A 12,493-nucleotide genomic window follows, 5' to 3' on the forward strand; every position below is an offset into this window, starting at 1 on the left:
ACACACGTATTACTGACATTGAAAACAGGATCCTGATTTAAATATTTAAACACTTATTAGTTTAGCTGGTTAAACTGTTAGTGGTGCTGTCCTCTTGAGGGGGGAGCTTGTTATTGGTTCTTTTCCTGGTAGCTTTGGACTTACGTCTGGCTCCACTTTATTACTCAGACAAAACGGTCCTGTAGTAAGCCTGATCATAGAAACTATTATTCTTGGTTGAGACAGCAAACAATTAATTAAGTAGCGTCACTCACTAAAGCTACTGAGGGATCAAGATGTGTAATTTTCATACGATGTGGTATTCGCTGGCAGTGATAGCTGTAATCGTCCACACTCCCATCATCCTCTGTGTCTACTGCAGTCTGTGTCGTATGAGGATCCAAATAGATTAATTCATCTCCTGTGTAGGCAAGGGGAAATGAACGACGCAAATAAAATTTAGTGACTGCTCAATACAAAACCCTGAAGATAACCTTTAATTTAAAGTACAATACCACCACTAATAGATGTACGCAGAGGCACACACACATGCCTACATTGTAATGACTCATTCTACATTATTGTAAAATTCTGGCATTATATAAACTGTGTCCATTGCACAGCACATTATTAATGCTATGACACAAGTCCATTACTGGCTGTTCCGAGCCCACATGATGCATTAAAGCACTCCCAGTGAATAAGATTGAAGTGACAATTTTTTTATTGCCGCAGGGCCCTAGTTTCCTGCTTTTTGGTCATGGATTTTCTATCAGGCATCTTCAGACAAGGCTACAGTTTCACTGGATGGTATCTTTCATTATCATGTGGACTGTAGCAGTGAAGGTTTTTGTACTTTCTCCGTATTTACAATGTACAGCACCACATCAGCACATGAACAAGATAATTTGCTCTATAAAGAAATTGAAAGGGTACTTGAGGACAGAATATCATCTTTAATGGGAAAATTCAATAAATCTATGTGATGAATGTAAAAGATTGGTATGTATATTGTATTTAATATCTGTTTCAGTAAGGTTTTTTAAAAGCCTGGGTGGAGGTATATTTGTTGCAGTAATATTATTACAGAACCTAGGTTAAGGTATCCAGACTCTATGGGCGGGATTCTGCGGGAATCAGTGGGGTGGGCAACTCCGGCGCGAAGGAGTGATGTGAACCACTCCAGCATCGGGCCGCCCCAAAGGTGCGGAATCCTCCGAGTTGGCCCAGGCGTGGGAGCGCTAGCGTGTGCTGGCGTCATCCCAGCGCATGCGCAGGGGCGTTCATCTCCACAGCACCCGACGTGGAGGAATAGAGTGCCCCCACTGCAGAGGCCTGCCCGCGGATCGGAGGGCCCCAACCGCGGGCCGGGCCACCGTGGGGACACCCCCGGGACCAGATCCGCCCCGCGCCCCCCCCCACCCCCGAGGACCCCGGAGGCTGCCCACAGAACTAGGTCCCGCCGGTAAGTACTCTAATTTACGCCGGGGGGCCGGCCAAAAACAGGCGGCGACTCGGCCCATCACGGGACGGAGAATCGCCGGGGGGGGGGGGGGGGGGGGGGGGGAGGAGGAGGAGACCACTGCTAGCGGCCGCAGACTGGCGCGGCACGATATTCGCCCCCGCCAAATCCCGGCGCCAGAGAATTCGGCAGCCGGCAGGGGTGGGATTCACGCCGCCCTCTGCCGATTCTCTGACCCCCGGCGATTCTCCAACCTGGTGGGAGGTCGTAGAATCCCACCCTATGTCTGCTAAAGCTGTAATTAAGACAACATAGAATCCATAGAATAGAATCCCAACAGTGCAGAAGGAGGCCATTTGGCCCATCGACCGACCCTCCGAACGTGCACCCTACATAGGCCCATTTCCCCACCCTATCCCTACAACCTCACCTAACCTTTTGGGCACTCCGGGCAATTTAGCATGACCAATCCACCTAACCTGCACATCTTTGGACTGTGGGAGGAAACAGGTGCACCCTGAGGGAACCCACACAGACACGGGAGAACGTACAAACTTAACACAGACAGTCACCCAAGGCTGGAATTGAACCCGGGTCCCTGGGGCTGTGAGGCGGCAGTGCTAACCATTGTGCCACCATGCTGCCTTTATAAGAGGTGTGGTCATGATTAGTTTTAACCATTTACATGTTTAGAGATGCCTAATGCTAGATTATTATGATTGTTGGAGATTTCCTGGAATGTAGATAATTTATGGGGACTTGGGTTTAGTCCAAGCTAAGCAGGTCATGGAACTTAGTGCGATACGAATGATGCAATTAATGGGAGCAGCCAGGTCAGTCTGTAGTTTAGACGTTTGTTATAGCAGTGTCTTAACCCACAGGTAGATCGCGGGAGGGTGTCGGGATGGTGGTGGAGCGATTGCTCGTACCGTTCCCATGGTGGTCCCGATCACAGGAGAAGCGTCCAACAGCTGCTACCGGCTTTTACATTGAAGCCGCAGCCACCTTTCAAACTAAAATAAGTGAGGCTGTGTGGAGTCCGAAGCAGCAACAAAGAGCAGCTCATTCATCCTGCACAAGTGACTTGTACGTGCATTTGTCGCCAAATCACGGAGCAGAGTTGCTTCCATTTCCAGCTGCTGGCAAGACAATAGTGAAGATGGATCGTTTTCCTAAAAGTAAGAGATGGCCAGAGACTCATAGTAGTGCAGGGGTTTTCAAACTCAGGGTCGTGACCCGCACGTGGGGCGCGGCTAGGTGGCGGGAAGGTTGTGGAGCTCATTCCCGATCGCGCGAAGAAGTTTCCAACTGCAGTCCCCGATTGGTTGCGGTATTTGAGGCTAGGCTGTGTGCTGGTCACACAGGGGGAGGGGGAGGATGGGTGGACGCGTGCTAACAGTGGTGTCCCCAGCTTGGAGCTCCGCTCTGGTGCTCGTCCTTTGCGCGCTGCTCTGCTCATCCCCCGCCACCGATCGGCAGTACGCAGCCTGCAGCTACTTGGTCAATCCGTTCAACGGCCAGCACAACGTCCGCTTGCACTCCCACGATGGCAAGTACTGGTCGGGAAGTGGTCTGTGACTGGGGTGGATACAGTGAGAGGAAGCCAGGCTGGGTTTCTCGGAATACTGATTAACCAAGGCCAGTCAATAGGGCTGACAAATATGAACACCGGAAGAAACCTACAGTCATCACTTTGCGTCGACACTCTCTGGAAACCAGGAAGTCAGAGCTTTTGGTGAGTTTGTAAAATAAAAACAAGATTGTACTTTTTTATAATTGGTTAAATTTCTAAAGAAATGGGAACATATTTAAAACAAAGCTTGTGTGTAAATGTAAGGTTGCACATGTTCAACTGAAGTTAATTTAATTTTTAGCAGTAAAAAGTCATAAATTTGGAAAAATTAGGTATTAGGAATAAAGTTTCAAAGTCAAAAAAGGAATGCCGGCTGTGACCGGCCTTTAAATATGAACGATGAGTCTTTCCACCAAGGCAGTGGCAGAGAGAAGGTCATGCATCAGGCACGCCAATACTTTAGGCGCAAAATCATAGAGGTGAGATTACTCCATTTTGTAGCTGCCAGTAAATAAGCAACAGGACTGTGTGAAGAACTGAAGATGGGTCATTTTGTAATAAGATAGAGAGGGCCTGAGATACAAACTGTAATGACCTCCAATTAGCATTATTAGTTGGCCAATTGGAGTATGAGCTCCCTCAATGATAGCTCATTGAGGAGGCCCATATAAGCACCTGTGTAGGCTTTGTGATCCAGTCTTAAGTTGACTGGAATGCTAGCAGCACTGTTGGAGCTGCTCTTGTATATAGTTATTGGCAATAAATATTGGTGTGGTGATGTGACTCCTGCCTCCTGTGGATTATTACACAAACAGAACAGATCTCACAACTAAATCTGCTGGAGAGAGCTTTTCAGGAGAGTCCACGGTAGGACAAGGCAGTGCGAGTGTGAGCTGTATGCCGAGCTCCAGGGCCTCTGGTGAAGAAACAATTAAGAAGAAACTGAAATCGGGAACAAAGCAGTGTAAAGATGATTTCTTGCGATATGGTGCTAATTGTGCCAAAGCAAATCAGGATGCAAAGCCTATGTGTGTTATATGCAGGGAAGTGCTGACAAATGAAGTTTAGGACCCTCAAATCTTCAAAGGCATTCGAAGACTAAGCATGGCGAGTACGAGGACAAACCTCTTGATTTTTTTTCAAAGCATGCAGCAAGAATTTAAATCGACAGCTGAAATGTAATAGTGAATGACGAAGCAAGAGATAGTGTGAGGACCAAGCAGGCCCACCTGCCACATTAAAGGTAAGCAATAATGGTATGTTGCGAAAGTCGGCTGACATGGGTTGCTAACGTCAGCTGGTATGTCTCGCGAACGCCAGCCAGCATGGGTCTTGAAGGTCCGCCAGTTGGTAAAAGTGGGTCCCGGGAGAAAAAGTTTTAAAAACACTGTAGCGGTGTATCTATTGGCCAGGATCTCACAACAGAATCTGCTGGAAAGAGCTGCTCAGGAGAGTCCAGAACAGGACCGAGCAGTGCTAGTGTTAGCTCTGTCAACAGCTCCAAGGCCTCTGGTTAACAGCCTACAAAGAGGAAACTTACTCAGGAACAAAGCAGCATAAAGATGATTTCTTGAGGTTTTGTCAATTGCAAATAAGGATGTAAAGCTCATGTGTGTTATATGCAGGGAAATACTGGCAAATGAGAAACCAGGGGCTGGTTCAGCACAGGGCTAAATCGTTGGCTTTTAAAGCAGACCAAGGCAGGCCAGCAGCACAAGTTCAATTCCCGTACCAGCCTCCCCGAACAGGCGCCGGAATGTGGCAACTAGGGGCTTTTCACAGTAACTTCATTTGAAGCCTAATTGTGACAAGTGATTTTCATTCATATATTCAGATTTTCAAAGAGAAGTGGTGGATGAAAAATCCCTTTTGAGGTTGAGACCCCAGAGTCAGTTCTTAATTTACAGCTGACTCCAAATTAAAAGACGACGCTGCTGTAGCTGACCTGTAATGCCACATTAAAAACATGGCAAAAGCCCATAAGGCTGTCAGCATTCTGGAGCAGCATCCCCCAGGAGTATCCAGTGCTGAGTAAAACAAGCATTCTTTTGCTATTGCCCTTCACCCTACATGTGCGAGGTTGGATTTTCTGTTTTCATAAAGGTGAAGACAGCACAAAGGAACTGGATGAAGTCTGCACCTGATATGCACATTGCCCTCTCCTCACGTGAACCTGATTGGAGTGAAATTGTGAGGACCAAGCAGGCTCCCCTTTCGTATTAAATGTAAGCAAATGTGGTGTGTGTCACAGAGGTCAGCTGGCGTGGGTTGTGAAGGTTGGCAAGAGTGGATCCCGGGAAAAAAGGTTTGAGAAACACTGTTATAAGATCTTAAGTTGAACAATATTTTTGTCAAATGCTGTCAGATTAAACAGAAGCTTCTGACAACACAGAAGGATTTTCAGATTGTTCTTGAAAGGTTTCCTCTCCAAAACTTTTCTACACAAATAAGCAAGTAAACCTGTTGTTAACTTTATTTATAAGAGGCATTTGAACTATATTGGGATTGCTAGGTTGAAATATTTATAGTGAAGGGGTAAGGCGTAAGTTTGAACTTTTCCTTGTGTTTGAGAACAGTTTAACTGATAATTGTAAAGCTATTTTCTTTGATGTCAATGTAGTTAATTCTGTGTTTGAATCAAAGTTTAATTTAACATAAAAGATAGCTATTGGTCAGAGTCATCACTCCTGTGGTGAAGTATCCTTCCCTCACAGTTTTACAAATTAAAAAGTGTTTGGGGTTCTTGTCAGGTATCCAAACAAACATTGGGGCTTGGTCCTGGATCCTAACACCTAAACATTAATTGTGTAAATCCAAGTTGCTTAGAGTCAGGATTGATTAAGAGACATAAATGACGGATTCATATCCAGATCATGACTGGAACCAATTTTATGAAATAAGAAAATAACTAAAAACAAAAGGGTGGGTGGTGTGGTTTTCAACACTAGCAGCGGTGTATTTAAAGGTAATATATTGTGCATGCAGGATAAATACATACGAAAATTCAACAAGCTTAGACTAAACCTATGTGATTTTAAATGGATTAAGAAAAATAAAACAATAATGTCAAAAGCCTACAAACCCTGCAGGGGTGATTAACATGGTGATCAGGAGTGAAATTCTCCGACCCCCAGCAGGGTGTGGAAATTTTCTGCCACCCGGGAATTGGCGGGGGCGGGAAACGCGCCACACCGAGCGGCGAGCCCCCTGCGGTGATTCTCCGGCCCGCGATGGGCCGAAGTCCCACCGCTGGGAGGCCCTGTCCCGCCGCCGTGGTTTGAACCACCTCTGGTGGCGGCGGGATCGGCGGCGCGAGCGGGCCCCCGGGGTCCTGGGGGGGGCGCGGCGCGATCGGACCCCGGGGGGTGCCCCCACGGTGGCCAGGCCCGCGGTCGGGGCCCACCGATCGGGGGGCGGGCCAGTGCCGTGGGGGCACTCTTTTTCTTCCGCTGCCGCCACGGCCTCCACCATGGCGGACGCGGAAGAGAATCCCCCAGCGCGCATGCGCCGGTGGTGACGTCACCTTTGGGGAGGCCCGACGCCAGAGTGGTTGGCGCCACTCTGCTACGCTGGGACCCCTGATGGAACCATCAATTCACCAGAAACGTGTTTCCGATTTGAATCTAGGCTTTAATCGACTTACTTCAGAGCCAGCCTGTTACCTGTAGATGAACTCGTAGTGAACTCAGGCTGACTCTGGACACGGGTATTTATACAGCTGCACTAGGGGGAGGAGTCGTGGGCGGAGCCAAGGGTGGAGCCCAGTACAAGTTCCTGAGTGCTCCCAGCGCTACTCTCCCTAATGGTAGGATAGCGCTACTGCGCTTCCAAAGACAGTGTGAATTAACATATATACATCAATTACATTCACCCCCTTTAAAAAAAATCAAGTCCGGCGGGGTTGGTGGTCTAGTCTATAAAGTCAGTCTGTCCGGCGGTCGAATTGTCCGCTGAGATCTGCGGAGCACCGGGGTTGCAGCCTCTTGCCGTGGCTGGATGGGTGTTGTGTGCTGGGGTACGATGGGGGACTCCAGGGAGGCAGGGAGCTTCATACTCTCCTGGTTCAACCGGGGACTGGGGGCGCTGGGGGCTGGCCGGCACGGGGGCGCGGAACTGGTGGAGCGAGCTCGTGGGCTCGGGAGCGCAAGGGGGCGGCGGCATGGGGTGTAGGGTGAGAGATCCTTCTGTGGGGGTAGAGGGGGCGCTAGATCCGGCGGGTGCCAGATCCCGGAGGGATACAGTGTCCTGACGGCCTTCAGGGAACTCAACAAATGCGTACTGGGGGTTGGAGTGGAGTAGGCGCACCTTCTCAACAAGGGGGTCGGTTTTGTGCACCCTGATGTGTTTCCTTAGGAGTACGGGGCCCGGCGTCCTCAGCCATGCCGGAAGTGAGACCCCCATGGTAGTGCCCCTGGAAAAAATGAAGAGCCTCTCGTGAGGGGTCTGGTTGGTCGCCGTACACAAAAGGGACCTAATAGCGTGGAGCGCGTCGGGGGGACTTCCTGCCACTGGGAGACTTGGAGCTTTCTAGACCGAAGGGTCAGTAGGACAGTCTTCCAGACCGTCGCGTTCTCCCTTTCCACCTGCCCGTTCCCCCTGGGGTTGTAGCTGGTAGTCCTGCTCGAGGCAATCCCTTTTCGAGCAGGTACTGACGCAGCTCGTCGCTCATGAAGGACGAACCCTGGTCGCTGTGTACGTAGCTGGGGAAACCAAACAGGGTGAAGATGCTATGCAGGGCACTAATGACTGCGTGGGAGGTCATGTCGGGGCATGGGATAGCAAATGGAAAACGGGAGAACTCGTCTACGACGTTTAAAAAGTAAACGTTCTTGTCAGTTGAGGGGAGTGGCCCTTTGAAATCAATCACGAGGTGTTCAAAGGGCCTAGAAGCCTTGACCAGGTGGGCCCTGTCTGGTCTAGAGAAGTGCGGTTTGCACTCCGCACAGATCGGGCAGTCCCTGGTGACCGCTTTTACCTCCTCGTTGGAGAAGGGCAGGTTTCGGGCCCTAATGTAGTGGGCGAGCCGGGTGATGGCAGAGGTCATTGTGGATGACTTTTAATCGGTCTATCTGCGCGCTGGCGCATTTCCCGCGGGATAGGGCATCCGGAGGCTCGTTGAGCTTCCCGGGTCGATATTTGATATCGTAATTGTAGGTGGAGAGTTCGATCCTCCACCTCAGAATTTTATCGTTTTTTATTTTGCCCCTTTTGTGAGTTGTCGAACATGAAGGCAACCGATCTTTGGTCGGTGATGAGGGTGAACCTTCTACCTGTGAGGTAGTGCCTCCAGTGGCGGATAGCCTCCACGATGGCTTGTGCTTCTTTCTCGACTGAAGAGTCTCGATGTTCTGAAGCGGAGAGGGTACGGGAGAAAAATGCAACTGGTCTCCCTGCCTGATTTAAAGTGGCTGCAAGAGCTACCTCAGAGGCGTCGCTCTCTACCTGAAATGGGGTGGATTCATCCACCGCCCGCATGGCCGCTTTGGAGATGTCCTCCTTGATGCCGTCGAAGGCCTGGCGTGCCTCGGCTGACAGGGGAAATCGTGTGGGCCTAAAGAGTGGGCGGGCTTTGTCCGCATATTGAGGGACCCACTGGGCGTAGTAGGAAAAAAATCCCAAGCACCGTTTGAGGGCCTTGGGACAATGAGGGGGAGGGAGTTCTAAGAGGGGGCGCATACGGTCCGGGTTGGGGCCCAGGACTCCGTTTTCCACAACATAGCCGAGGTTGGCTAGTCTGGATGTGCGGAAAACGCATTTCTCCTTGTTGTACGTGAGGTTCAGTTTCTGTGCCGTCTGGAGAAAAAGGTGGAGGTTGGCATCGTGGTCATATCCGCAGATGGTGACATTGTCCAAGTACGGAAACGTGGCCCGCAGCCTGTACTGGTCCACTATTCGGTCCATTGCTCGTTGGAACAACGAGACCCGATTAGTGACGCCAAAAGGGACCCGGAGGAAATGGAAGAGGCGGCCATCGGCCTCGAATGCCATGTAGTGGTGGTCCTCCGGGCGGATTGGGAGCTGGTGGTATGCACACTTCAGATCCACAGTGGAAAAGAGCCGGTACTGGGCGATCTGGTTTACCATGTCTGCAATCCTGGGGAGGGGATACGCGTCGAGGAGCGTAAATCTATTTATAGTCTGACTGTAGTCGACCACCATGCGGAATTTTTCCCCGGTCTTAACGACCACCACCTGAGCTCTCCAGGGACTATTGCTGGCCTCTATAACCCCCTCACTGAGTAGCCTTCGGACCTCTGCTCTGACAAATACCCTATCCTGCAGGCTATACCGCCTGCTACGAGTGGCTACGGGTTTACAGTCCTTCGTGAGATTGGCAAAGAGAGGAGGGGGGAATTCGCAGCGTAGCGAGGCTGCAGATCGTGAGTGGGGGCAGGGGCCCTCCGAAGCTGAGGGTGAGGCTCTTGAGGTTGCATTGGAAGTCTAGGACTAATAAGAGTGGCGCGCAGAGTTTGGGCAAAACGTAGAGTTTGAATTTCGAGTAACTAGCGCCTCGGATTGTGAGTGTCGCGGCGGTGCGCCCCTGGATCTGGACCGAGTGGGAGCCTGAAGCGAGCGCGATAGTTTGCTGCGTGGGGAAAACGGGGAGCGAACAGCGTCTTACCAGGTCTGGATGTATGAAGCTCTCTGTGCTCCCAGAGTCGAAGAGGCGTGGCATTTTGTACCCGTTGATATGGACCTCTGCCATCGAGTTTCGTAGATTCTTTGGTCGTGATTGGTCCAGGGTGACCGCGCTGAGTTGTGGGTAGTCGGCGGCTCGATCAGCTCTGCTGGAGTGGCCCCTTGATGACTGCCCTCTGAGTTCATAGTCTAATTCGAATTCCTCCGCTGAGTTGTCCGAGCGCGGAGATGCCAATCGGGCCAGTGGATCGCACGTGGCGGGCGGTGAGGAAGATGGCGTCCAAGATGGCGGCCCCCATGGGTCGCACGTGTCGGGCGGCGAGGAAGATGGCGGCCCCCATGAGTCGCACGTGGCCGGCCGCGTGGTGGAGGTTTTCCAAGATGGCGGCCCCCATGGTTCGCACGTGGCTGGAGGGGGCGGAGTCCGGGTATAAGGCCGCAGCGTTTCGGGCCCCGCGGAGCTGCGAGTGAGGGGAGCGATTACTGCGAGTCGCTGGGGAGTTGGAAGTTGGGGCCCTTTTTGCGAGGCACACTCTTGCGTAATGCCCTTTTCGCCCGCAGCTGCTGCAGGTCGCGTTGCGGGCCAGGCAGTGCTGCCGCGGATGCTGATTCTGGCCGCAGAAGTGGCTGGCTGGGGCAGCATGGTGGTTGGCTGCGGCAGCATGGTGGCTGGGCGGCCGCGTAGCACAGGCCTGGGGGAGTCGCTGGTCGGGGGCCCATGATTGGGTCGCGGGGAACGAGTTAAGGCTGCGGAAGGAGACCTCCATTGTGGTAACAGCTTCCACAGTCGTTTCTAAGTCCTGGGCCCCCTTTTCCAGCAGTCGTTGGCGCACATAGTTAGACCTGAGGCCCGCTACAAAAACATCACGTACCGCCGATTCCCTGTGTCAGCCGCGGTAACCGCTTGGTAATTACAGTCATTGGACAAATTATTAAGTTCTCTTAGGAATTCGGCGAGTGATTCCGTTGGCCGCTGACGGCGAGTCGTGAACACATGGCGAGCGTAAACTTCATTAATGGGCCTTAGATACATTTTTTCGAGAACTGCTAGCGCCGCAGTATATGAACTGGCCGAGTTTAGTTGCGTAAAGATTCTGTGGCTCACCCTCACGTGCAGTAGACTTAGCTTCTGATCCTCCGTAGTTTCGGCTGTGCTCGCTTCGGCCAGGTAGGCCTTGAAGCACCGGATTCAGTGGGAGAAGATTTCTTTAGCCTCTGCATCCTGCGGGTTGAGTTCCAGGCGTCCAGGCTTGAGGGCCGATTCCATAATCGATCTTTACTGTTCTTAAGTCGATTAAATTGATGGAACCATCAATTCACCAGACACGGGTTTCCGATGTGAATCTAGGCTTTAATCGACTTACTTCAGAGCCAGCCTGTTACCTGTCGATTAACTCGTAGTGAACTCAGGCTGACTCTGGACACGGGTATTTATACAGCTGCACTAGGGGGAGGAGTCGTGGGCGGAGCCAAGGGTGGAGCCCAGTACAAGTTCCTAAGTGCTCCCAGCGCTACTCCCCCTAGTGGTAGGATAGCGCTACTGCGCTTACAAAGTCAGTGTGAATTAACATATATACATCTATTACATTCACCACAACCCCCCACCCCTCCGGGTAGGGGAGAATCCCGCCCCAGGTGTGCACAGCAGATGAGGCTAAATGTAATTTTAAAAATGCATTCTGTACCACAAACAGTAAGAGGGTAGTCACAGAAAAGGTGTCAAGGTGTGGTGAAGAGGAGATCTTAAATCACATTATGACAGAGTATAAGCAGTTGCCATTTGGCAAAGGTGACCTGGTGATCATCAATAAGGCTGCCCACAAATGGTCAGACCAAGACGATAGTGCATTATCTTGCACCAGTGCTCTAAAGAAATGTCTACAAAATTCAGAGTGCTGTACAATGCACTCAATTGTACAGCATGGCGCACTCCTCCATGGGTCAAATTTGCCACAAGTAAGTTTCAGAATGTACTTTTTCATTTGGTGCCATTATTTCAGTTTTGTACCAGTACCGAAACTGGTAACTCAAGGTACTTACCAAGAAATCCTATGAAATAATAAGCATTGTTTGGTTTTCCACCTAAGACTCCTAAAGACTGAGGCATCTTGAAACATTCCTGGAACAGAGAAAAGAAAAGAATATCAGAATTGCAATTATCTGGGGTCTTCTTTAGAGTCCAAAGAAGTGCAGCAAAGGAGGACACATCCCTTTTTTACAGCACCATAAATTAGGCAAGTCTCTGACTCGGGGTGAGGGGATCAGACATTGGTGGCAGTGGGAGGGAGCAAGGAAGAGGTCAGACATCGGAGGGTTGGGGGGGGGGGGGGGAGTCAGGTCAGGTCAGGGAGATCGGATTTGGTCAGGGGTTAGGGCGAGTGAGGTCGGTGGTGCGGGTGGGTTGACGAGAATGAGGAATACCATGATGGGGAGTGTGGTTGGGGGGGGGGGTTTCTCCTGTGGGATCTGGAGTGTGGATGTGTCCTGTGCAGGTAACAGTCTGGGTATTTAAAATAGTCATGCTGAAGTCAGAAGTAGTTTTATTTATTCTAACTTTTTCAGTTTAACCATTAGTGTGGAACTGACAGAACCAGCTGAAGTTAGCAATTTAAATCGCAATGTCGGATGGTTTCCAGCCCAAGTATCCAGGGGTGGTTACCGCTTCTGGGCAACTGTCGTGTAAACCCTTACCCAGGGATTTCCCAGAGGGATCCCACGGTGCATCTTTGTGGTATCGCCAAATCTGATGCTGGGGAACCAGAAAGTTACACGCCATTGCTGGAAATATAAAGCAGATCACCTAACCTCTAAAGAGAAAAGATAGATGAATATTTCAGGTA

The 12,493-nt window shown here is 50.7% G+C and overlaps 1 protein-coding gene across 2 annotated transcripts in view; it reads right to left on the reverse strand.

The window, feature by feature from the left end:
* atg4a (autophagy related 4A, cysteine peptidase) overlaps positions 1-12,493 on the reverse strand; it is a 57,694-nt gene that overhangs the window by 11,639 nt on the left and 33,562 nt on the right. For both annotated transcript variants that reach the window (XM_038776156.1, XM_038776157.1), the window contains exons 9-10: positions 11,694-11,772; positions 255-400 (exon numbers count right to left, since the gene is read on the reverse strand). In XM_038776156.1, the coding sequence (XP_038632084.1) occupies positions 255-400; positions 11,694-11,772 (225 nt within the window). The remainder of the gene's footprint in view (positions 1-254; positions 401-11,693; positions 11,773-12,493) is intronic.

This window comes from Scyliorhinus canicula, chromosome 17, assembly GCF_902713615.1.
Source record: "Scyliorhinus canicula chromosome 17, sScyCan1.1, whole genome shotgun sequence".
NCBI lineage: Eukaryota > Metazoa > Chordata > Chondrichthyes > Carcharhiniformes > Scyliorhinidae > Scyliorhinus > Scyliorhinus canicula.